The sequence below is a fragment of the Colossoma macropomum genome, unplaced genomic scaffold (assembly GCF_904425465.1).
Source record: "Colossoma macropomum unplaced genomic scaffold, Colossoma_macropomum, whole genome shotgun sequence".
Taxonomy (NCBI): Eukaryota; Metazoa; Chordata; class Actinopteri; order Characiformes; family Serrasalmidae; genus Colossoma; species Colossoma macropomum.
In genome coordinates, this window is record NW_023494792.1 from 19,345,981 (window position 1) to 19,372,331 (window position 26,351).

General features: G+C 41.6%; 1 protein-coding gene across 6 annotated transcripts in view; it reads left to right on the top strand.

The window, feature by feature from the left end:
- Positions 1-26,351, top strand: part of LOC118811856 (neogenin) — a 114,432-nt gene that overhangs the window by 16,898 nt on the left and 71,183 nt on the right. For all 6 annotated transcript variants that reach the window (XM_036576393.1, XM_036576395.1, XM_036576394.1 and 3 more), the window contains exon 2: positions 23,119-23,427. In XM_036576393.1, the coding sequence (XP_036432286.1) occupies positions 23,119-23,427 (309 nt within the window). The remainder of the gene's footprint in view (positions 1-23,118; positions 23,428-26,351) is intronic.

The following is a 26,351-nucleotide window of genomic DNA, read 5'->3' on the forward strand; positions in this document are numbered from 1 at the left end:
TTACATTTCTCGATTCTTGGTTAGAATTGTTTGTGCCTGCGGCGTTACGGACGGGAGAAAATTGCAGAGTTTATGGGCATGTTGCAGCTACGATCTTGCACCGGGTCTTCTTCTACCTGTATAAAGCTTTTTTCCTTTCCCTTTAATTAGAGCACGCTGATGGAAGTGCTGGTCATATCATGCACAGTGTGCCTGGACCTCTATAATTATCCTTTCCCATTTGAATATACTACTTGCAGGAAGTACAATGCAGTAGATTATTTTAGACCAGGTACATGATGGTGTGGGTTGAACCTGCTTACGCTTTGTGTGAAAAATGCCAACAGTATTTGCATGATCAGAATTCACTCAGCCAACTTGTACTGCCAATTTGGAGATTTGAAAAATGGCTGGTGTACCCACTGAATGCCTAACACAGCTGTAAGCATCTGCACGGACAACAGAGGCAGCTGATTAGAGCATGGCAAAAAAGTTCCAAAGCCCCATCACAGAGCCGGTGTGGAGCTCCGCTCTCACGGCCCAGAGCCCTCACTCCGTTAGCGTTGCGGGTGCCGAGCCAAGCATTAATCAAGCATGAGTAGGCTGCTCAATTTGCCCCCTCTCCTGATAGATGCAGTACTCATTTATTATACCAAGAGGTGAAGGACTGGCACTCTCCTTCTGTTAAGCAGCAGTGTTACGGGAAGGTTTAGAAAGCTGGGGTCACCTTGTCTTGCCCTCTACATTTGCTATTATATTTCTGCTAATGAAGTTACTGCACAGTACATAGTACTGATGATAGCTGTGAGTGGGGCAATATTAGTTTTGATACCTTATCTCCAACAAGCCATAGGATTAGCGCCAGGCGGTCTGACCTTCTGTGTGTTTATATGAGCAATAAAGGGAAGGAGAAAGAGAGCACCTTCACTGCTCTGTCAAACATGTAAGCAGTCTTCATTTTTCAGATTTTTCAAAATTGCAGTATAATTAAATGGTTAAGATGTAAATAGTCATTTACAGTGGTGTGATAGAAATACTCTGAAGTGCTCTGGAAACCCAATCAAGCTTGCAACCAACAGTTGCAGTGCTGATGTTGCTTCCAGAGGCAGTTTGGAGCTTGTAGTGTTGCAGCTGAAGACAGGATGATTCTTCTGTGTTTTCTAAACTTCAGTATTTTGAGGTCCTGTTCTGTGAGCGTGTGTGGACTACTGGTTTGTTTCGGAAGCATACAAGATATTAGATGTTTCCATTCATGGTAACATTTTCACTTCACAATAATAATTGACCAGGGCAGCTCTAGCAAGGCAGAAAGATATAATGTAATGTAAAGATGTGATTTTTCAAAATTTCTGCATAATAAAATGCAAAGATGCAAACAAATGAATTCGCTTGAAATGCTTTTGTTCTAGAGAACATACCAAGTCAGTATAGTTCATAGTGGTGGTAATGGGAAGCAGAGGAGGTCCAAAGTGTTAAATGCCTCTAAAAGCTCCCTCAGAGAATGTTATTACACAAAATGGTAATGAATATGCTGCCTGCTGCCCGACACACTGTTGAGAAGATTTTAGCTTATTAAACACATTTTTAAATGCTTACAAGCCAGAGAGGTACATGCATGGCATTGTGAGGCAAAATAGATAAGCTTCTCTGCAATGAACCATTTCACATCAAACCACTCTAAATGACTCAATTATGCAGACATTTTGAAAAATTGGTGGTATTCCCCTGTAAGGCTCCTACTCTTTCTGAGAGTTTGGGTGTTCACACGTTGTAAAGAAAACCCATATCTGCACAGCTGCTTTGTATGCCTAAATAGGCTCCAGTTCTGAATTAAGCTCAGTAGTTTCATTTTCATACATTTGGTTAGCTGTTTCACTGCGACAGGCAGCTTCCCTGTAGAAGATTTCAAAGAATCCAATGTCTGTCTCAGCCGCTGAAGGGAGGCGTGCCGCCATCCAATTAATTTGATTATTAATCAAATCCCCTGAGTGGTGTGATACTACTGTTGCGCTGTCACGGCAACAGCCCACCCCTAAACCTATTTGCATTGTAATGGCATTGTAATTCTCTGCCTCCAACCCTCCCCCACTCCTCTTCCTCTTTATTAAAGCCTGGCTTGGACGGCCTAGAGTTCGGTCTGTACTGCCTAAGTTCCATATCTTGTATGTTCTGCAGTAATTTGAAATCAACATCGCTGACACGTTTTTCATTTAATCCTCATGTACAAGGTCAGGAGAGGGTATAAAAGCAGTCTATATGAGTGACGTAAGGGTAATTCTTAACCGTGTGACCCCTGGCTGTGTGTGAGCGCACACATTTCATTCTCACCACACGCTCCATGTCTTTGGCCTTTGTCTGAACTGCACTTGCGTGCCAGTTTGATTTCCCGTCCAGAAACTGCTTTGCTGAGCTTGATCCTCTGACCACAAAAACTCTGCAGTCGTGGAGGCTGCCAAAAGCAGAAACACTGCTTCAGCTTTGAAGAAAGGTGTTAAGCACCTCACCGTTCTGCTCCAAACGCTAGTAAAATATGATTTGTTGTCCGTTCTACAAATTTTCGCAGTGTTGTGACAGAAACCCTGATTTCATGGCATAAATCCTTGCTAGTCTGTCTCTCTGTTGAGCCGACAAGTCAACATGATGTAATTTCTTGCCAAACGGCCTCGTGAACACCTTCGCTTGAAAGATTTATTGGTATTCCCTCTCGTTTTCTTGCTTGTTTATTCCTCCTCCATACCGTATGCTCTTTTCCTCCATCATATTCCTATTGCTCCTGTTTGCTCCTCACTCTGCTATGTCTTTTTATATACATAGACACACATGCACATGCACACCCCTCCCTATTCCAGGCATGTGGCCATAAATATCATCACATTCTCTAGAGCTGCTGACACTGAGTGTAGGACAACACTGAATTATTTACCCCCAGCAAGGTTGTTTCTGCTTAGGCTCTGGGGCCTTGCCTTGCCTTGCCCTGCCTTGCCTTGCCTTTGCCCTGAACTGTGGTGGATCTCACCGTTTACCCAAATGACCTCCTTCAGCTACCTCCTCCCTGCATACAGAACACCCCCTCCCCCAGCAGTACATTTTCCCATCCAGCAGTGGAGAAGTCCTCAGTGGAGCAGCCCCACTCCTCTATCTTCTAAGACCTGATGCAGGGCTCTTGAATAATGAAGTTGTTTACTCTGTGGTGAATTTGCTTGCTAAGTACCTCACCACACAGTATCTCCAATGCACTCTGTTACTAGAATGCAGCAGAGCTGTTGGCCTGGTGGATGAAGGTGAAAATGCACTCAGAGGGGACCTTATAGCCTTCATACAGTGCTGTATGAATAAATAAGCATAATCAAAACTGAGCCTCTGTTTTAAATGACTAAGTACTAAATGTCAGTAAAAATGAAAGTGAAAATATTGGGGCAGTGACATAAATTGTTAATTTTTGATGCACATGCCTGATGTTTCCTTAATTGTGCTCAATTAAATGTAAATGCTTTGAATGTGTAAGACTGATTGTAGCCACTGGTGATTTTGAGTCTGGTCTTGAGATAAAAGCTCCAAAAGTGCCCAGACACCACTGATTAGTGAATTCAGGCTTTCAGTTGTGCACACGCAGCTTGTGTAAGCTTCATAAAAAAAATATTTACAATAGATTGGAATGCTTTGGAGCCAAGCCAAGTGTCAGCTAGAGCAGTGGTCTTCAAACCAGTCCTCAGGGACCTCCACATTTTTGCTCCAGCCCAACTCAAAATGCATAGAGCAAAAATGTGGAATGTCAGGGAGTCCCTGAGGACTGGTTTGAGAACCACCGAGCTATAGGCTTATAAAGCCCCATCTTTGTCCTACCTTTAGGATGAGTTGGAGTGGAGTTTGTGATCCAGAACTGATCATCCAACACCACTACCTGGCCTCACTAAAGCTCTTGTGGCTGAATGCAGCTAAATCCTTACAGCAGTCTTCCATTATCTAGTGTAAAGTCCTTTGGAAGAGTAGAGGCTGTTAATGCAGGAAGACAAATTTCTATTATTGCCCTTGATTTCAGAAGAATTGCTGGATGAAAGGTTTGAAGATGAGATTAAAACAAGCACCGTTGCACTGCATTGCAGTTGGAGTTAGCAAATTAGTGGTACTGAATATCTTGACAAGGAAAAAATAACGGGGTGAGTGGACAACTGTGCGGTGTACAGGTTGTTCTAGGGAGACCACAGTAAGTTACGAAAGTAAATCATTAGAGCTGTGAAGAAAACCCAAGAATAGCCAAAGAAATTGCAGGCAGTCTGCAGAGCCTAAGGGTGACAAGAGGCACAACTCACCATTCACAGAAAACCTCCAGAGGACAAATACATGAGTTACATTGCACAATACAAACTTCTCATCAGCACTGATACCAGAAAGAATGGACTGGAGTTTGCAGTGGTCTACAACGATCAGCCAGAAGAATCATAAAGTTTTATGAATAGATGAAGTGAAATCTTATAAATGTGATAAACTTATCAAAGTGATAGAAAGGGAAGAATGAGGAGAAAGAGGAGGACTGCAAATGATCCCAAGCACACAGGACAGTGTCATGGTGTGAAACGTGTATGACTGCTTCTTGATGTGGCTCACTGAGTGATGATTTAAGTGAAGATGGCAGCAGTATGATTTCTGAAGTATACACAAACATCTTCTCATGTCCTAAAAATGCCTCATAACTTATTAGGCAGAAGATCATAATGCAGCAAGATGATCCAAAACGCACTACATATTTATCCAAGGATTTCTTCAGAAGGAAAAAGTTTTAATCTGGCCGGCTTGGTTTCCTCATTTGACACTAATTGAGCTTCATTTTCCCCTGTTGAAGATGAGACTGTCAGGAAAAACCCATAACAAAACTGAAAACATTACCATCCCAACAGATACTCTTTTGATTGTACAGTAGTGTGGTGTAGTATGTTCAAATTTATATTGTTAAGTATTAGAATTTCATAAAAAATCATGAAAATAGTTCTCGTGTTTTCTGGTTTGTGTGTCTTTGTGGAGAGAGAATTTGGTGATGTTTTACTTGTCTGATATTTATATACAGGTTTACACTTGATGTGGAGAAAACAGTATAAAAATGGATTTCAGGTAGATAAGGAGTTAAGCTGCGTTAAAAACATTTGCGTAATGTTTTTATATCTTCTGGATCATTTGTTCACGTTGATTGTTCTTTTACTGAGCGCCGTTCTTTGCAGGAATCTTATTATACTTTGGAAAAGCCCATGTTTAAGGTAGTTGACTGAAAAAAAACTGTAAAAATTAGAGCACACAATGAGGCTGATGTGTTTTCACCTTTAGTCTGCCAAGCTGAAGTCGTTCCTCTGAACTTTTAAATGTGTCTTTTGTCACTAAACAATTGTCACTGCAATGGCAGCAGCATCAAATATACTCTTAATTCATTTTTTATTTAAAAATTTTCTTGCTGACCTGAATTTTTGTAGTGTTACTGAATATTATTTCAGCAGATTCAGTAAAAAGAATGCAGAGTATCATCTCTCTATTGTTTGTGTTATCATACTTATTACATTTTTTTATACCTTACATACACTAAAAAAAGCGGAAACTCAAAAACCTAAAGAAAAAAAAAAAGAAGCAGAATTTGGGAATTTCAGATTTCAAAATGGATTTCAGAGGCTTCTGCTGTGGAGCTCCTTTATAGACAGGCTGGGTTGGAATTTATGCTGGTCCAGCTCCAGAGACCCAGGTGTGAAGCAGAGATCATCAATAATAATCATTTATTCACTCATTTTCACCATCATTCACCCTCTCTTTACCTTTCTGGAAAGTGCCATGCTACTGTCGAGGTTAAGAGGGCTGTGGAACGCTGGATACTTCAGTAGAGGAGAGAAAGAGAGGCTTTTCCAGAAAGACAGTCTTAAGAAGTCATGGAAAGTGTGAGTTTTGTGGTTAGCGCGGCCTCTTGACGGAGGCTTTTATGTAGTTGAAAATGCCCTTTCCACCATTTTGAGAGTGACATTTTCAGAGTGCCGCTCTTTGGATGATGAGTTCCCGCTTAACCGCATTTGAATTGGCTCCTGTGATGGTGGCTTGCTGGGTTAAATACCAAACTCTCCAGTCTGCGGCACTCCAGCATTTCTGCACATGCTTTCTCAGAGCTGCTCAAAGTCACCTTCAGCCAGCAAAGTCCCTCTATCTTCCCAGAATCAATTCGTAGTAGTAAATCGGATTGTGGCGTGACACCGTTCCTCATTAAAAGGTAAGCATCTCGCATTGAGCACAGACCAGTGAAAGATGATGCCCAAGTGACCCCGTTTCTATTCCATGAGGCAGGAGTGGAGATTTTTCGGTATTGGCCCTATCAGATTAGTCCCGCTGTAGCATAAGCTGTTTGTCATGAAGGGGGGAATGAATGAAAAGATCCAGGAATCAATCAGAGCTCATCAGCATGTGTGTGTTTCTCAGCTAAATCCTCTCTTAGCTTGAGGCTTTGTGGCACTGTGTCAGTAGGTTAAATCGAGTTTACCTGATCTGAAAACTTTCCAAATTACTAACATCACCATTAGATTAAACCTGAGGAAAACCAGATCCAGGCCACATGACGAAGTCTGGTGGGCCTTCTTTCAGTGTAGGTTAGGAATGCAGAGTTTTTGGCCTTTCTTGAGTTACTGAAGCACATTTCACAGCATATGTTTAAAACAAGCCTTATACTGTATGTTAACAATACTTAAACTATATGTTTTTTATATTTCAGTGCTGTCTTAGCATTTGTGCATTAAAAACACCTTCAAAAAGAGTTGAAACACCTTAGTTTAACACATACTCTACAGGTAGCAAACTTAAATATGGCATTTTTCTGCTAGTTTTAATGCATAACATCTGTTTCTAGTTTAACATAATGGGTAAAATACAACATAAAATATGCCATAACTTTTGTGCAGGCCACACTTTATTATTATTTTTTTTCTTATTATTAAATTTAGCAACTAAACAGTAATTGTGCATTGAAATGTGGAGAAGTATGTTCTTTATAGAAGATGTGTTAACTTTTCACTTAGAAAATCAATAAACATGTTGTTTAACTGGGACAATATTGTCCAGTATTGAAAGCCAACAGCAAAGATTGATTTTCCTGCTTTAAAGTGATAGTTCAGCAATTAAATCAAATTTAGACTCCTTGAAACCTGAGGTAAATGTGTGCTGATTTAAGTTTAGATGATGCTAATTGGTGGGTATAAGATTTATGACTTAGCATTAAAGTACATAAGCGCACTTTGGACACCAAACATGTCTTTTGACTCATCAGCTACATTGTATTTTATGTACATTTGATCCTCCCCCTCAATTCCATTAACACTTTAATTTAATTTAATTTAATTGGTCATCAAATTGTCAAGCCCATGATGAGCTGAACCTGGTGTATTAAAGCAGGACTGGACAGCCTTTGCTAAGTCACTGAACATTTCAAACAAAAAAATGGTCTTGGATGAGCATTCAAGGGCATCTTCTGCTGACTCCTAAGAATCTAGTTTTTGAATCTCGCCTGGCAGAGAGACCTGCACCCGGCGCTGACCCCAGAAGTGCCTGAGTGATTGCAGCAGTGGAGGCAGCTGTGCTGCACCTGTGTTTAGCGCTGATCTGAAGTCAGTGGCCCCTAGACTTCTTAGTGATTTATCGCCTGAGCACCTGCACAGGCAGTGATGTATAGCAGCTCTTCTGCTCTAATCTCCCCCTGTAGACCACGCAGAGCCTCTGTCGTTTCGCCTGTAACCCAGCCCAACCCAGCACGTCCGCAAAGGCACCAGTGGACGTTAACGATAAAAAGTTTTAAGGCTGATGGCTGTCAGATTGCTGCCAGCATTGTTTTACTGGAGTTTACTTCAGTGTGGCTTGATATTTACAGATGCACAGAGAGGCACATGCGCAGACCACTGCAGAGCGCTTTGGATCTTGGTGCAGTGAGTTAGGCGAGGAGCTGAGAGTAAGTCGTGTATTGATGTGATGCACACAAAAAAAAATCGCACTTGCACATTAACAGATGTCACAGGCAGGCTGCTATGTATTCTGGTGATGTCCTCTTCAGCTGTGAAGCACCTGCTGTTAGCCTGCTCTTCCCTCACATGCACGCACAAATGTGCACAAACACACACACACACACACACACACACACACACACTCTCTCTCTCCCACTCTCAGATGCGCTTGTGTTTCAGCTGTGCTTGTCAGTCCGTGTGGCAGCATGCTCACTTGTAGAGAAATACTACTGAATGTCTATCACCTAAATTTGTAGCACGTCTCATTCTCAGCTGTGCTTGGTTGGGCACGTTCTCTTATTTAGAAAACACAACTCGAATACCTCCTGTTGACCAAAGACTACTTAGGAAATAGAGCTAAAGCTCCGCAATATGGATATAAAATATCACAATACGATTAAAATGCTAATTGCAATATGACTTGAAATGCACTGTAAACACTGGTGTACCATTGATGTGACAGTTAATGACCGGCCTGCATTATTTCTGACCGAAATTATGGATCACGTGAATGTCTTGATTCATTAAACTCTCACAGAATCACTCCTCTGGGATTGGACAGAATGTTCACAACCACAATAAAACATTTAGTGACTGATTAAAAGCTCATTTGCGTATTTCAGCCTTCTCTATATATCAGATCAGAGTTGGAAATGCTGATATTACGATAATGCTTAATGAACATGTATTATGAAGCACTTTTCTGTAGGCCAGGAGTGTCCAACTCTGGTCCATGTTTCTCACACATGTGAAAATACACACATGGACTAGCCTTCGGGGCTGATAATTGATAATATTGAATAATGCGAAAGGTTAATGAAGTGCTGATGCTGTGCAAATAATTGGGCCCCATTGACCATCTTCCTAAGTTTTTTCTTAAATTTGTTCTTCAGGAAGGTCTTAAAAGTATATGTCAGATTCATAATGTGTTCTTAAACCGCAGAACTGTTCACACCTTTGTGCTCTTGAGTGTTGATTCTGTCCTTACAAATCCCAAATAAGAAAACACGGTTTTTACGATGTTTGTAAAAACTGTGAAAGTGGGTTTTAAGCCCAAATTTCTTCATAAGAATGGTTTGTGAATGAGGCCTATTGTTTTTTTTTTGTTCTCTTTTACATGCAGCATGTACATTTTTTTTTTATTGCTGTGCTTTATTTAGCTGTTCACTTTGTACAGTCATTTGAATCTGTGTGTACAATAGAAGAAATCGCACTGAAATAGAGGCTGTACAAACAGAATGTCACCAACTAATTAACAACACACAGACATACTTTGAAAGGATTATAGAATAGATTTTCTAGCAAAGAATGCTGGTGAACATGCCAACGAAACAAAGAAACTCAGATACATGAGATCTACTCTTTGTCAGAGAGTATAATAGACTTGCCCAGAAGAAGGGTGCCGATGTGCCAGTTTGGTAGTGTTTTGATTTCCAACCCCATGAACGTGGAGAACCACTGAATGGTAACAGTGTTACATGTTAGATTATTACATAATAGTGGAGGTGAGCCCAGTTCGCAGTTATTCTGCGTCACAAATAACACATACTAAGTTTGAACGAAAGACATTTACTTGGATAATAGTTGCTTAAAAAAACATATTTTTAAGTTAACAATTGCTTATTATTCTGGAAAGCAGTCTGCTATGCTGAAGGGTAGGAAGATAGGAAGAATTTCACCTGGTATACCACCCAGAATAAAAAAAAAAGAATTTTATGGATTTTTGCAGTGGCCTACTGCTGCCTTAAACTGCCAAGATGTTGCTTGTTTCAGTCAAGGTCCATCTACTGGTGTGCATGTATGTGTCAGAAGTGCTTCATGGTATTGGTTTTCTCTACTGCCAATATGAATACTGTATTTAAGGGCCATTATTGGTGCTGATACTGATACGATATCAATATCAGTATCAGTGCGACCCTAGTGCGGTTGAATGGTTATTGCCTGACTAAAGAATACCGTTGTGATTTAAATTTATTGGGACGGGGTTAGTTTTACAGGAGGAGGTGGAGTAGTGTAATATCACTGGTGTATCTCAGTGATGTTAGTCCTCGGGTTATTAGTTCTGTGCGAATCGACACGTCGGTAAAAACGCTGTTGTATTCTGTGGAAAGAAGTTTTTTTAAGTATGGAGACACTCAAAGAAGCGCTTACTTGTGTTCTTTAAAGCTGAAGTCTTCATGTTTGAATTTTCCCATTTCACCTTTAAGGTGGAAAATCGAACAGGACGCTAACTTCAGCCTTGTTGTTCTCTGTGGCTAAGAACAGGCTAATGTACTGTCCTGTCTTACATGTACAACTCAGAACATGTAAAATTTACAAAAGAAAGTTTTATGTGGTGAAGTTGACTGTTTGCTGTGAATTCAGGCTAATGGCGATGCTAACAACGGCTAAATCACTTAAGACAGAAAAGTAAAAGGTAAAACGAAAAATGGCTAAATTAAACGTTCTAACATATTTTCTACTCTTTTCTGTAGTACAGGCGATGCGATGGGACGAAGCGGATGGAGGTCGTTCGTTTTCAATGAAAGCTGGCAATTTCCGGCGACAGGAGGCGGCGAGTGACATAACAGATTTATGACATTACAAACATTACGTTACAAAGGCTTATGACATTACAGACATTACAAACTGTAACATTCCTCTCTCAAACATCATGCTCTTCCCTCAAACATTTTGGCACAAAATTAACTCCATATGCGAACACTGGTGACGCGGAGTGGGCGGAGTCAGCGTCACAACAAAGTGGAGTGAAGTTTAACTTTATGCAAATAAGGAGCGAAGCGATGTGGCGACAACCAATAGGAACTGAGCATTGAGCAGCGTAGTGTGCGCTTTATCTCCTCCACTGTGAAACGGCATGCTCCTTTTTGGTTCCTAGATAAGAGTTCCTACTAGAGGTGGAATAATGGCGGCGGTGCATTCGCCACAAATAGACGTGACTGAAAAGACCAAATACTGTTTTCCTCACAAACTGACTGCACAGACATGGGGATTAAATAAAAATAAGCACACAAGTGATTTCTCACCAGGATTTTTATTTTTAGTGGGAATACTTCCGATTTCTGCTTGGCGTCTGTGAAACCATGGCAACCAACAGTCAGTTGGAGCTCAGAAACAGCCACAGACTGATGATGAGCGTCTAGCGATTTGGGCGACAAGACGCTGCTGGTGATAACGCAGGGTTATAGACGTCCTGAGATAAACTCGTCACCCCAGCTCCCCATGGAAAACTAATCCCGTTCAAATAAGGCATATGTCTCCCACTCCTACCGTGGACCATTTGTAACTGTTAAACTGGGTCCCCCTCTTGTCACCACTTTAGGCCGATGGGTACAGTAGGCTACCTGTGCTAAAATCCCGGCTGCAGTAAAGAGCTGCTGCTCTGAGGACTGTGCTGTCTGTTTAAATGCCTGTGCTTTGAGCTGTGGTTACTCACATGTCTGTGTTATTGTGAAGCATTTCTTCAAGTCATGGCCTCTCTCCCGTAACCATGTCTCGTCCAAAGAAATGTCTTCTGGTCTCTATCTTTATTTTTGGAAATGTCTCTTAGCTACCCTTTTAAAGCTCTTATGTGCTGTTAGCCGTCACTCACAAACTTCTTTCTTGTGTGTCACTCACAAACCTCTTTCTTGTAAGATAGTTAGCCACACAGACTCTGAGAGAGAGGGAGAGAGAGAGAGGGAGAGAGAGTGGGAGAGAGGGAGAGAGAGAGTGGGAGAGAGGGAGAGAGAGGGAGATGGAAGGAGGGAGAGAGGGAGATGGAAGGAGGGAGAGAGAGAAAGTACTCATAAAATAACAACATAAAAATAGGAAGGAGGGAAAATGTGCTACCACACTCCCAGCTCTTGGAGAGAGTTCTGTCTGATTCAAGGCCTGTAATTACAGTGAAATGTGATTCGCTTTTTGAAGAGCTTAAGAACTGGGTAATGAGTGCTCAAAGTGGTGGAACAGAGCTTTTCTATTATTTAATACTTAGAAACAACAGACAAGAATGTTGAATCTCCCTTGGAAACTTCAAACACTTGGACGTGTTTTTCCTTGGCTACACTGATGTCACGTCAACACTTGACCACCGACTGAGAGGCCAACCCAAGAAAGGAAATGTCAGCCCCTGCTGTGTCCAATAGAGTGCATTGACTCATATGGTGTTAACTTAAAGACTAGCAGGCTTAAAGCAGCATCCTGGAGGTTCCTCTTCATTTCTGATGCTGTTTTTAATCTTGGAGTGTGAACAGTAATCGTTTACAAATGTAATAATGTACCCTCCTATTCTTTCTGAAATATGACCTGAATTCGCAGTCATTTGTTGTGTTTCTGCACTGTTTGGACTGTACGTTTTAAGGGCCTTTTGAAATTATTGATCAGTTCTATTAGGTGATTCTGATACAGCTGACAGTCGTATTGATCATGTGATCAATTAACCTAATCTCTGCTGCAGCCCTCAGTAAGGAGTCCCTCTGGAACAAACACTGAAGTCAAGGCCTGTGTGCAGGGGAGGAAAAAAAAAAGAAAACATGGCGGAGTTTTGTAATAGAGCTGTAAGCGTCTCTTCATAAATCAATGTCCGTGTTCCATGCAGGATCCATCAAATATGGGCTAATGAAAACGCTGCGCTGCGCGCCGACACCTCGCTGCCATCATTTTTCAAATCTCTGCCTTTTAATTTGCAGTCCACTCTCTTCTCTTAGAGCTGCTGACAGATAAGAGTTATTCAGCAGCTAATGGACTCGAGACTCCTGAAGTTAGACCGACTTCCATGATGGAGTGAATCAGGAAACATGCCAGGACCTGCCGGGCCAGTGAACATGCACGCATACATGCAGGAACACACTTGTGCACAAACACACACAAGCACAGCCGCACGCACAGACACACATTTTCCCCACACAGAGAGCCGTTCGCTCTCATTCTCGTTGTAACACTTACACACAGTTCACACGTGTCAGTCTCTCACATCTCCCTCATGAAGACGATCACAGGTACATAACGCATCTCCTGCTTTCTCAGCAGAACTTAAGACGATTGGTTTAAACTCTGTTTCTCTCGCTCTTTCACTCTTTTCTCTTCCTCTTTTTCTCTTTCTTTATCTTTCCTCTCTCTTTCTCTCCCTCTTTCTCTCTGTGTCTCTGTCTCTGTGTCTCTCTCTCTCTCTCTTTCTCTCTGGCCACACACACATGCTCACAGTCACAAACAGCCCACCTGGGTGGAGAAGCAAGACCACCACAGGTTTATCCACCCGGAGCCTGTCAGTCACTCGGGACCCCCACTGTTGGAGGCCCTGCGGGGGGCCCTGTGGGTACAGCACAGGTGCTGTCGAGCCCTCTACTGCCATCCCTCCTGATTTCATCTGTCTCCGCTGGCTGAGCGTACCTGCCCAAGGCCATGCGTGCACAGGTTGGATGGAGGGGGAGGGGTCCATTCCTGTGGGACCTTATTGGTTACTCTGAAGCGCCTGTCACCGTTAGTGGGTTGCCATGGCAATGGTGGATGTGTATTGTTCCTGGCAATGGTCATGCAGTCCTCCCCCCTTCTTTTCTTCAGCAGACCCATGAGAACAGGTCAGAATGTTTCTCCACAGCAGAACTTCACATAGTAGAATCCAACAGAGCTGCATTCCAGTACAGTTTAAAGCATAACCTTTACTATTTCTGGAAATGCATACATCAATTTTTTTGGGGGGAGGGAGGTTTGCAGCGTATGTAGTGACAATATATGTTCACCTCTCTCTTTCTCTCTCTCTATGTGCGTGTGTCTCTCTATCTTTCATCTGTCACTGTGCTGATTTAAAAGGGCTGGTGTGGCAGTAATTGTGTGGGCTGGACTGTTCCACTGTAATTTAACTCTGATTGATGGTTCTGCCCGGCCGCCCCAACCTGTGTGCGCACGAGTGTTAGGCTAGGGAGGGCTATGAAAGGGGGGGAAAAAAAAAACGTGTGTATGTGTGTGTGAAACGAAACAGTTTTTGTCCATTTGTGTGCTTTATAACACCCAAAACAAGCAGGTTTCCTTTCCACTGTAGTCAAAATGCCAAGTAATTTATTATCTCAAACAGTTTCATATCATATCCGTCATGCAGTATATGGCACAATTTCATACTGTAAGAGACGTAACAGAGCTGAGCAACACTTGAGCTTCATTTTTCACAGTCTTCTAAAAGCAGAACCAAGGCTTACATTTACCTGCTCAATGATGGCATGAATGAACACAAAGGTCCGTAATTTTGCAGAACATGGATTTACTCTTTTTATGGCTTTTTTTTTTTTTAAGTCTTTTATGCCTTTTTGTAATTCCCACTAGACATACTATCTAGTAAAACCTAAGCCTGATAAAATGCTGCTTTTTCAAAAGAGAAAACTGGCTCGTAAATGCCAAACCGCATAGCCCAAGAGAGAAACCGAAACATTATTTGTATAATAATAACCACATAACCGTTTAGGTTTTATGCACATGTGTAAAATATATAAAAGTAACATAACTGTTTATGTCCATGTATGCGTGTAAATGATTCACTGGCAGGCATTTTTCATCTTTAAAGGACTGTGAAACCTACTTATATTTATACATTGTCGAAGTCGCTGAGCTCTGAAAGCAGTTGTCGTCAGACAGACCTCCCTTCATTAGGCTGCCTAATTTTAAGATTCTAGGAGAGGATTTAATTGTGTAATATTCCATAATCTATTGATGGCACAGTGGAAGTCTTTGTTATTCATATTGTCACATGCTTGTACAGCGTGGCTCTTGCTGAAGCACAGATTTCCCTGATGCTCTGCCCTTCCCTGAGGAAGCACTCGGAGATTAATTGAATCCCGGACTATTATTTATCATCATTACCTTCCCTTTTCTGTTCCAGCTTCGCCTTTGTGTCCAAATGAGTGCAGAATTATTGCTCGAGAGGGCTGTTTTGCTCTGATGTTCAATGTTCATGGCCCTGTATTCCCCCCCGTTATAGCGGTGAGCTAATGGCATCTAGAATCAATTCCTACCTGGCTCTTGTCCCTGAGCGTAAAGCAGAGGCTTGTCTGCTACACTGCTCTGGCCTTTTTCGTTTAGGGATTGTAATGTGTTTGAAATGTTGTTTGGGATGCTGTTTAGGAAGGTGAAAAAGGGAGAATTTAATATTAGGATTTAAGTGGATTGGAGCTTGAGTGTGCTCTTGACAGGCTTATGTGCTGCAGATCTTATTCTGTATACACAGCTGAATGCATTTGAAGGTAGAAGCACTGAGGAAAAACCTTAAAAGTTTAAAGGAACTGAATATTTTTTTTCTGTGTGTGTGTGTGTGTGTGTATGTGTATGTGTATGTGTGTGTGTGTGTGTGTGTGTGTGAGAGAGAGAGAGAGAGAGAGACAGTAACACGCACACAAACACACACACACCTTAACCCTGATTTATATTTCATGGACTGGAACACTTATTTGTCTGCAGTATTTGAGAAGTGGAGCCCACTTTGCTCTGTAAATCACAAATTTCTCATTTTTGACTTCCGCTGGCAGTGTTAGTTTAATGCAAGAGAAACTCCAAATAAACAGAGGGAAAGTTGGCTTAGCCTCAGAGCGCCCGTGGGAATCACTTAGCATCAAATTTTGTGCTTTTTCGCTTGCGCTGCATGTATTTGTAACATCCAGGCTGTATTGTTGTTATTTGATTAATGGGAAAAGTCTTTGTTCCATATCCGCTAGATACTCTGTGAATAGCACTATTGTGGAGAACAACTAGAAGTGACTTCCCCCTCCTGCTGCTTCTGAAGACTGTGGAGCATAGGCCATTGGTGAGAAAAATCTCTCCATGGTAACCCCTGAGGCCCAGGGGGCATCCCCCAATAACCCCCCAAGCGCTGCTGTTTGGTTCCCCTCACCATGAATGATGGTGGAGTAAAACGACTGAAATCAGCCCTCATCGCTGTGTCGCGATCAATTACCTCACCTCAAGATCTCATGAGCGTTTCAGCCGCAGAAGCGGAGCAGATGAGCTGTTCATGTGTTAACTCGCCGTGTCCTATTCGCTCCAGCTTGGGATGAACTCTTTCATTTAGCAGCGGTTTGTTGTTTTCCAGTATATTTATTTTCATTTTGGTCCTATTTGAATTTGGCATACATGTAGTTTTGTTTAATGGTGGTTACAGATGACACGATGCCACTGTTTTCTTATCCAATACTGATACTGATATTGAAACCTTGAGGATCAGTCGATACCAATCTTATGTTTTTTTTTTTCTTTAAAACTACTAAGCTTAAGTCAGTTGTTGATATAAACCAAGTAATTCAAAGTGGTTTGATGTGAAATGCTCTGTTCTAGAGAAACTAACAGACTCAGAATTCTTTACAGAGCTGGTGATGGGAACCAGAGATTCTGCTGTCTGCAATGCACATTTATCCATTTTATTGACTGTCCAAACCTCTGGTAAATCTATACGTCTTTTGAGGATGTCTTTGAGTAAAATAAGCTTAAAACAGAAAAAGATCAGTATGTTTTTGCATTACAGTGGCATGCATATACCTCTCTGCAATTAGATATGCGTGCCACTTGGTTGGTTTATCTAGAACAGAGCATTTTATAATCATTCTGAATTACTTTGTTTACATCTTAACCATTTAATTATGCAGACATTTTGAAAAATCAGTAGAATTCCCCTTTAAAATAAAAATATCAGGCCGGTTTCTGTTCATATTAAAGCTTAATTTTTTGTGGTATGAGAGTCAACTGAGGCAGTAGACACCAACTGTAAATTTACATTCACACTAATGTCGAGGGACATGGAGGCCCTAAGTGCCTCTCCTCTGTCTGCAGACTCTTTCTCCAGCCCATTAGCAGATGCTTCCCCCAACAGAAATCTTGTCCCACATGGACAGGCTCCTGCATTTTAAGTGCTGTGTGTGTCAAGATATCCAGCCTGATGGAAATGGATTACATGTGGCTTATTCCCTTGTGTACCATCTTCAATGTCACTGGTGGAATGTTATGCATTTTGTGAAAAATTAGCAAAACATGAATTTTGTCAGGTTAATGTAGCTTTAGTTTAGTTATGCTCATAATGGACATTGATGCTGTCCATCAACAGCTGTATATGATTGTGTGTTGGTTGTCTGGTCTTGCAATATGTAGGGTAGCAGTGACTGTGGATGTCATGGCCTCGCATTAGCCTGAGGACAGGTTATTTCTAGCCTACTAATTCATACTAATTCATTCACAGACACCTGCATTCCCCGAGGCTGCACTAGCTAGCATAATTCAGCCAGTTTTGAAGCCAGTGCTGGTTTCAGATGATTCAGCTGATAAATGAAAGCCCAGGCACCCCTGCTCTTTCAAAATGGGCCCTTTTATGTCTTTTAAAGGTTCTCCGATGTGTCTCTCTCCTCTGCGCTGTCTGATAGTACAAATAGTGAAGAATTGCCCTGAGAACAGTTCCTAGAAATGTCTAAGTGCAGGATGGAAGTGAGGAACTCTTGAAGATGAAAGAGTGTCAGGAGAGAGGTGGGTGAGTCAGATTGATGGAGGGAGTGCTGGTTGGCTGCTCTTGGTTAACGGTTTCTATTAGAGGGGAGATCGATATTTAGGATTTTAAAGCAGCACTACAGTAATGTGTTTCTTTTTTCAAATAGGCTGTTTAAATTGAAGTAAATTCAGTGTGTCTTGTTTGGCCTGGCTAGCAGTCCTGACATGCCTCAGTCTTCATTAATGTTCTTATTACGAGTGACACATAAGAGGTTCTTGGGTAGCTCCTCTTTTACCTAGTCCGTGTCAATAAGCAGATCTGATCATTAGCATCTGTGTAGACTGCTGGATCTAGTGTTAATTGCACATATTACTTTTGAATCCTTGGTTTTTGGGATTTGGCTGGTTCAGAGTGCTAGATCTAAAGCAGGGGTGCCCAGTCCTGGTCCTGGAGATCTGCCACCCTGCAGAGTTTAGCTCCAACCCTAATGTAACACACCTGATCCAGGTAATCAAGGCCTTCAGGGAGATCTGACTATATGCCAGGTATGTTGGATCTGAACTCTCCAGGGTGGTAGATCTACAGGACCGGGATTGAGCACCCCTGATCTGAAGTATCTGCTGTTGGTGTGCACCAGTATAGATGACCAGTACCTTCTCTGTGGATTTACTGTATACTTGTGCCATTCTTGGCTTTTTAGTTATTGTGTTCTTTATTTTCTTGTCAGAGGGGTTAACAGATTACATGATTCGTCAGGATAAATCTTGCACCCAGTTACTCCCTCTGTACTTAAACCAGTTACAATCTCTCTGGTGATTCTGGGTGGTTTTGGGAGAAAAATGACTTTATAGTTGAGTTTCTGCTCCTTCTGCATTCTTCTGGCTTTGTGCCCTATCCCCCCCACTCCTCCCCTCCCCTTCAATCCCCCGCTTCTCTCTCTCTCTTTCTCTCTCTCTCTCTCTCTCTCTCTCTCTCTCTCTCTCTCTCTCTCGCTCTCTCTCTTTCTGACTGTCCTTCCATCTCTTTCCTTTTCTCCTGCTCTCTCTCGCCCTCAGTAGCATTCATCTCTCTGTGAAGCTCCTCTCCTACCCACTTGGTGCGGTTGAGCTGACTGAGGCCGTTTCTAAAGTGGATATTTTTTCTCTCGAGCGTGTGGACGGAGGGTAACAGCTCATACTCATCATGCCGACAGCCTCATTTTCTGGCTGTCTTGCTGCTCTGGGGTCAAGGATGCATCGTCATACCCCTTACTCCAGCATCAGAGTTGGCCTAGGAAGATTAGGCTCTCCCTCACTGTGAAATGTTGCCTTTCCAGTATAATACGCTCTGCCATCACGCTAGCTTCTCTCTGCGGTTGGTAAATAGGGACACAAGATCTCAGGATTCTCCAGATCAATCCAGTGTTAAATGATATGAAAGTTGCATCATGCTATGGTTTAGGGCTGTCTTGATTATTGAATTAGCCTTGATTACTTGATTAAAAATCATTGATTAGCATTTACCTTCTCAGTGCAAATATTTTGGAATGCATGAAAGACTTGGTTTGTTATTGTTCAGTCCAGTTGTCAGTGTCTGGCCTTTTTTAGAAGTCTGATTGCTCCATTAATTGCAAATTGCAAAAATAAAAAAATGCAGAATAATCAGCAGTAGATTTACTTGATTACTGATATTATTGATACTGACAACCCTACAATGGTTGTATAATAATCAGAGACCAGAGCTGCTGATTGAAGCAGCTTAAAATGCAGCCTTTAAGAAATGGCTCAGCAAAATGTACACAGTTTTCCACTTAACCCAGATGTAGTCGGTCCTCCAAGACCTGTTTCGAGTTCAGATTTTGCTTCTTAATTTAGTGCCAGAGCAACAAGGTTACTAACAAACACTAACAAACAAGTCAACAGACACCCAAGTCACCTCTGTAAGTACATCCCAAATACTTCTCTCAACCCACTTAAACCGCATCCAGATCTTCATGCAGACTTGTCGACGTAGTTTCAGCTACACATTGTACAAGTTTTGTTCATTTTTTTAGTTTGTTTTTATAGGAGGTCATACTGTGTCCTAAACTACATCAACAAATCTGCATAAACCTAAAGAAGACCTGAAGGATGAAGGATGTATTGACTTATATTGACTTCCAGTATTAAATGAACCGCCACCAAACACACAATTATATAGAAGAAGAACACTCCTCATGTGTGTTAAAAATTGTGTGTGTAATTTTAATAACTGGTCCTCTGGTCCAAGTGACCATGTGATATTAGGACCAATCGCAGACTGGGTGAGGAGTCTCAGAACAAAAGACAGAGTGTTTGGAGTCCTGTTAAGAAGACCGACCACACTACACACCTCAGACCACCTCGTCTTTCCTACCTAAAAGACTTCTTTTTGCTCCAAAGCAGCAGAACTTGTTTCATTTGAAGTGTAGTGCTGGCTTTGGTAGGTACATTGATCCTCATAAGCCCTATCAGTGGTTGCACAGCTCTTAGATCATTTATCTTGAAAGCTCCTCCCATGTGAGGAAATAAGAAAGTACCCTCAAGATAAGCAGATTGTGTTTTATGGGTTAGTTTACTTGGTAAAAGACTTAGTCACAGACAGTTAATTTGAAGTTGAACTGGAGTAATTAGAATTCATGAGGCTGGGTTTAGTTTCATTGGATCCAAGAGCCTGTAAGTAGGCTTATTGAATGGCTGATATTTTATTCATATTTTGAGACTGCATACTTTATGCAGAACCTCTAGCATTTCTGAGCATAACAAGGGGTAGCAAATAGTCTACATTGATATGGAAGAAAGCCTCAAAGCTTCTGTGACCAAATGTGATTTTGTTGATCTAGTCCTAACAGCCTGTCGCAGTGACAGGCTTTTTTGTCACTGCTAATGCTCTGAGAGAGGCTTGCTGCCACTAATAAAAAGTTAAATCTTATTTTGTCAAACATAAATTATTAGGTAATGGATAATTCACAGATAGCAACTCATTTATTCCGCAGCCTCAGGCATACACGCTACTTCATGAAGGGTTAGGGGACCAGTTCGCAGCAGCTATGGCAGATAGTTATATTAGACCACGCTTGAAAAGCTGCCAAAAGCAAAGTTAGAGCTAATGCACGTCCTGCTGGAGGCCCTGTGCTGTTGTTTATGGGATGAGAAGCCTCCTTTATTCTTTACGACTTCTGTTCCCAGTAGTGGGATTTGAAGAGGATGAGTTTGGGAAAGTTAGCAGCCCTTACTGACATTATGTAGAGTGCAGAAAATATGCAAAGTCTGCTCTTCTGTTTGCACTTACCTCAGTCTGTGGACCACACTGGACTTTTTCTTCTGGAGGATTTCAGAGAAACGTGTGGGAACCTGCTCGCTCTTTGTCTCTATTTATAGCTACAGCTTTCCACTTTAGAAAATCCTCAGCTTTCATGTCGACATCGATCTTTGAGATATTTGTTTTACTGATCCCACACAGAAACACGCACACAGAGCAGCTCATGTTTTCCAGCTTCGCAAAGCAATTATTTTATTATCCGACACTGAGGTGATAAAATACAAGAATCAGCATGAAAGACTAATCGTAGACCTAGTTTTAAAAAGCCTTTTTTTGGAGGATCTCATCGATGGTTTAAGTTAGACTAACTAGCTCTTGGAATAGTCCATCAACAGCTGTGGGGGGTTCTTCTGTACATGACTCAGATCTTTAATCACCCTTTACTATTGATATTAAAAGGGAAGAACTTTGATCGATTTTGCAAAGATTGTAAAGGACTTTGAAGTGTTTTGCTGTGTATCTTGGCTGTAATTGAGTTTTACAGTGCTTTTGAACCTGCATTCAGTTGAACAGAGTTAAAAATAACCAGTAGAAGAACTAAATTCCAGCAATTATTTGTCAGACAAACAAGTTGAAAACGCAAGCTGGAGTCAAAGAGCCTGTAGTGCGTGGAATACCTTATATGGGCTGGAAGAAGCGTGTCATTTTCCCAGTAAGGAAAATATAGAATGGCTTGTTTGTTCCATTACAAAACGTTTTGTGCTAATTGTTTTTGCGCCACCCCGCTGATGCAGATAATTGGTCTTATTATCGTTTGAAAAACGTTGTTTCATTCTTTTCCTTTTCCTTAAATTATGCAACGTGATAAATGTTTTGCAATTACGCCCATATATAACCTCCCACAGAAAGACTTTTATTCACAAGCACACAGTAAAAAGAGGGCAAGGACTGTTAGCTTAACAGCAGAGATTTGTGACCCTTGGCTTTGCAGTTTAGAAGAAAATGACCGTAATTTAGCAATTTCTACTGCTACTGCAGTAACGAGCTGCACATGTAGTTCCAAGTCATATGTTTGAGTGTACCGTCTCGGAGCTGTTCGCTTTACTTTCTTGCTGTTTCTCACCAAGCACAGTTTTACAGCAGTTCTTCAGCATTTATTTTTTTATTCTTCATTTCTGGGTTTGACTGGTCTTCATGCCCACATTGGTCCCATTTGGAAGGGATCCTCTGCACACTGCCTCATTCCTCTCTCATTCACAGTAGGGCTGTCATTTCTAATTCGAGTAGCTCACTAATCAGTAGCATTTTTGCTCGATGGAGATAGCGAGTCTGCTTATACAGTTAAGTGTTGTTCTGTCTTACTGAATGTGTTGTTTGCATCCATCAGTCAGCATCAGCAGCTCAGTGGGTACTGAAGAGTATGATTGATGCAACACGATGTTGAAAAATCCTTTGTGGTTGCACTTCAGAATCCAAAAGTTTTTCTTAGCACAGTACAACTTTGCACTACAACTGGCAGCCAGCCATGCCTAAACCATTGATGCCCACAGTGGGCATCAGTGGTTTAGGTGTCCAGTGGTTAACAGTGTCCAATTTTCTTGCTTTTTTCTTTGGTCTAAAAGGGTTACTTCTTTTAATTTGATATTTAAAAAAAAAAAATGTTCCGTTCTTCACAATTTGATTATTTCTCATGAAGTGATAAAATAGTCCAATATTTCAACAAATCACCAGAAATATTTTAAGTCACTTCACATATACACAAAACACACAGAGTGTACGCTGTCCAGTGGAATCCAGAACATTTTAATGGGAAGCCAATCTGTATTAGAACAGGAGTTTCCCTTAAATCCTCCTTTTTAGTCTTTCTTTCACGCTTCCATTCAAACGCATACACAGTACATAGACACACGCACACATACGCACATGCATGATTTGACCAGACACACACTTATGAAATTATGAAGTTATTACAAATTTCAAAAATTGGTTGGATAGGCAGTTGCATAAAGTGGCTGGACACCAAATTTGAGCTATTTATGTCAAACAGAAAAAAATTCTGTGGCCAGTTTCCTTATTGTACTTTTTTAAAGTCTTTTTTAAAGCGTGAATGGACTAATTTCACTTTTAATTAACCCATGAATACGTTATAACCTAGATGGCCAAATATAAAGCATCAGTTTGTGTATCATGTCATTAGTTTATTCATTAAGAAATGTAAAAGGTGTAAAATAACATTCCCAATAACCTACTTAACGAAATGAAGGTTTTCAGTGAAGGTGTAAATCAAAGACAAGTTGTCTAATCCGGTAGTTAATACTGTGCTGTTGGTTTATTTGTTAGGGGTTCTTAATTGACTTTGAAAAGTTGGAAGCTGAAAATCAGGCCAATGAAATCATTGACAGATAACTCTACACTCATGTGTTCTCCTCTGTTGTGCAGTGAGGACTTTCACTCCTTTCCGGTTCTCAGTGGAGCCAGTGGACACGCTGGCTGTGCGCGGGCTGCCTGCTGTGCTGAACTGCTCTGTGTCCAGCAAGGCTCCAGTGCGAGTGGAATGGAAGAAGGACGGCACATTCCCCAACCTGGCAGCAGACGACCGCCGGCGCCTGCTCCCGGACGGCTCTCTTCTCGTCAGCACTGTGGTGCACTCCAAACACAACAAACCTGACGAGGGCGTCTACCAGTGTGTGGCCACCATTGACAACCTGGGCACCATCAGCAGCCGCACTGCTCGCCTGACTGTAGCAGGTAAAGGGATCACGGCTGCCTGTGTTGATGGTTAGGGCTATAATCAACTTTTCAAAAAAAAAAAAAACGTCCCAAAAAAACTGCTCAAACTTCTTGCTGTACTACACAGAGCTCCAGTTGATCCCACAAAATCAGTGGTCACCAGCCTTGGTCCTGGATATCGGCCTTCCCTCAGAACCTTGTTCCTACCACAGTGTGCCACGTCTGCTCCAGCTAATTAACTTCTTCAGACATCTTTGATTGGCTGGATGAAATGCATTGGTATTAGGTAAGAGGAGGTCAGCATATTAGATGCAGGTTGGAACTAAACTCTGCAGGAAAGTAGATCTTCAGGAGGAGGATTGGTGACCACTGTATAGGTGATATAAATGCCATTTATCTGTGTGATGCTTATAAAATATTTGTGGACATGTATCAAGGTGGTTTTGTGAGAATGACCCAAATGTTCATTACACCCAAGATACATGGCAAGAGAACACATCAGAGCCCCTAAAAATCTCTGCAGAATGGAATAATTTGCCTGGAAGACAGAAATTTCGATGGCGACGTTGTGAGAAGAAACTGCAGCAGGCGTAGTTCAGTCAGTCGATTTATTCTTCTTTAAGAGTGCAGTGAATTAGTAGAAACCATACTGCCTTTATTGCTTCCTGTAGCATACTATAAGTAGCATTCTTATAGCAACTTGTCAGCTATAATCAGCGTCCATTCCCCCTTATTCCATGACTCATGGATTTAGTTAGCCAATTGTAGCAGCTTTAGTGGTGGTGGATGAAGGTGGTACATTCCAGGCCATGCTGCGACGTTCTGATGCTCATAAGAGAGGTCTCAGATCTGCATCCTCTTCCTTCACCCGGCTTCCCCTTTTCCCTCTCCTTGGTTTAAGTGTGAGGAGAGGAATGAAAGCAAAGTGGCGACAGCCTCCAGAGAGCGTTCCTGCTGCTCTGTCTGGTGGAAATGCGGAAGGAAGGCGTAAGTTTCTTCAAAGTGTTAAAACGGGCTCTGTGTCACTCTGCTCCCCAGATGTTGGCATTGCTTGCCCTTTCATATTCACTCTGATGTTCCCACAGACTACAGACAATGACTGTGTGCGTGTGTTTTTGTGTGTGTGTGTGTGTGTGTGTGTGTGTGTGTGTGTGTGTGTGTGTGTGTGTGTGTGTGCGTGAGAGAGAGAGAGAGAGAGAGAGAGAGAGAGAGAGATACTATTAGAGTGTGTGTGTGTGTGTGTCTGTTTTTTTATGTCAGGGCAGTGAAAGAGGGCTGTTTGAAGCAGGGATGTTGGCATAGAGCTCTTGCCTGTTCTCCATGAGAACACTACCCTGAACATCCAGCACATTGTCCTGTGTTTAAGCAGTATGTACTGATGCATTCTGGGGCTGCACAATCAATATTGCAAAAGGCAAAAAAGAGGAACTGCAGTTTCTTCTTGGATCTTCAGTTTAGGAATACACCTGAGGGAACAGAACAGTGGTGGTTGTAAAAGTGCTGCTTAGTGAATGAGTCTTCTTAGCACAGCATTTTTTATGAATACCTCTGGGTCAGGTCGTTTTTATGAATAAGCGTCTGTGAAGTGGAGTAAAAAAAAAGTCAGGTTTAGATTGAGTCTGACTGGTGCATGAATCAGGTACTATAAATGTGCCATATTTTATGGTTTTCTTTTCATTTTTTTCCATGAAGTCTACTTTGCAATTTGATGTACCAAAAGCAGTTAAATAAGTGACCATCTCCCAAGCTCTCTTTATCCCTTAGAATCAAACAGACAGTTTTGGTAAATGATCTCTCCACTGATTGGTTACCTTGTACTGTACCTCTTTCAAGAGGCAGTCTACGCAGATATGTGGAACTGATGGTTGTGGTCAGACTGAAAAAAATAAAATCAGCCAATCCTATTGGATACCTGGATCCTTTGGGTGGCATGTAATGATGCATTTGGTTCCTAAAAGCCAGTAAGAGCACAACGTTCAACCATTTTCACTCACATAATCTGCTTTCGGAAGAACCACTAAAGACAGTCTGCAGGAACGATACTCAGAGTCACTTCAACATTAATCTATGAGCTAAACAGCTGTAGGCTGAATGGGCAGTAATATGTAAATAAGTTCGTGGTTGTGACATCAGAACTATGATGAAAGTAAAAACACAGGAAATGAAGGAAAATTGTGTTAACCATATGACCCCTTTAAAGCACAGAAATATCAGCGCTCCAAACATGGAATGTCATTGTGCATTAGGGCTGTCAGATGGGATTAGAAATCCAATTAGAATTTTCTGTTTGTTTGACTGAAATTCAAATGTATTCAATATTTGAGAAATACATACATTTTTAATCATACATTATTTTTAAAGAAAAAAGTAAGAAGATAAACACCAGATTCCCAAGTCAATGTTGTGTGTCCTACACCTGCCAGGTGCCAGGGGGCCATCGGCATTAATTATCAAGCGACCAGTGTTTAAACCAGTGATTCTCAGCCTGGAGATCACCACTCATGCGATGGTCATCATAAAGGTACATAGGCCTACTGTGACATATCTTTAAGAAGGACTTTTCCAGAAAATCCTCACACCAGTGATACCCCGCTGTTAATATGTGCGAAAAAGCGTGGCTGCACTGAAAACGTTAGGACACACACCAGCTCTAGTAAAAGCAAAAGTCTGTAGCTGCGGTAGCTGTGTTGCAGCTTAGCCATGCAGCTTCACCACCTTATAAACATCGCGTGATTATTAGCTTACTGTACTACAAAGCGTCCTCATTCAAGGCATTGGCTTGTCAAGAAAGTCTGCCATTTGAAGCTGGTCATTAGGTTACCTCACACGAGGACATACTTGCGTTTTTCGTTTGGTATTCGTTTGTGTTGAGGTTAGTATTTAAAGAGAATCAGGATTGATTTTTTTTTTTAATTCAGTGAATATTCAAGTATCAGATTTGA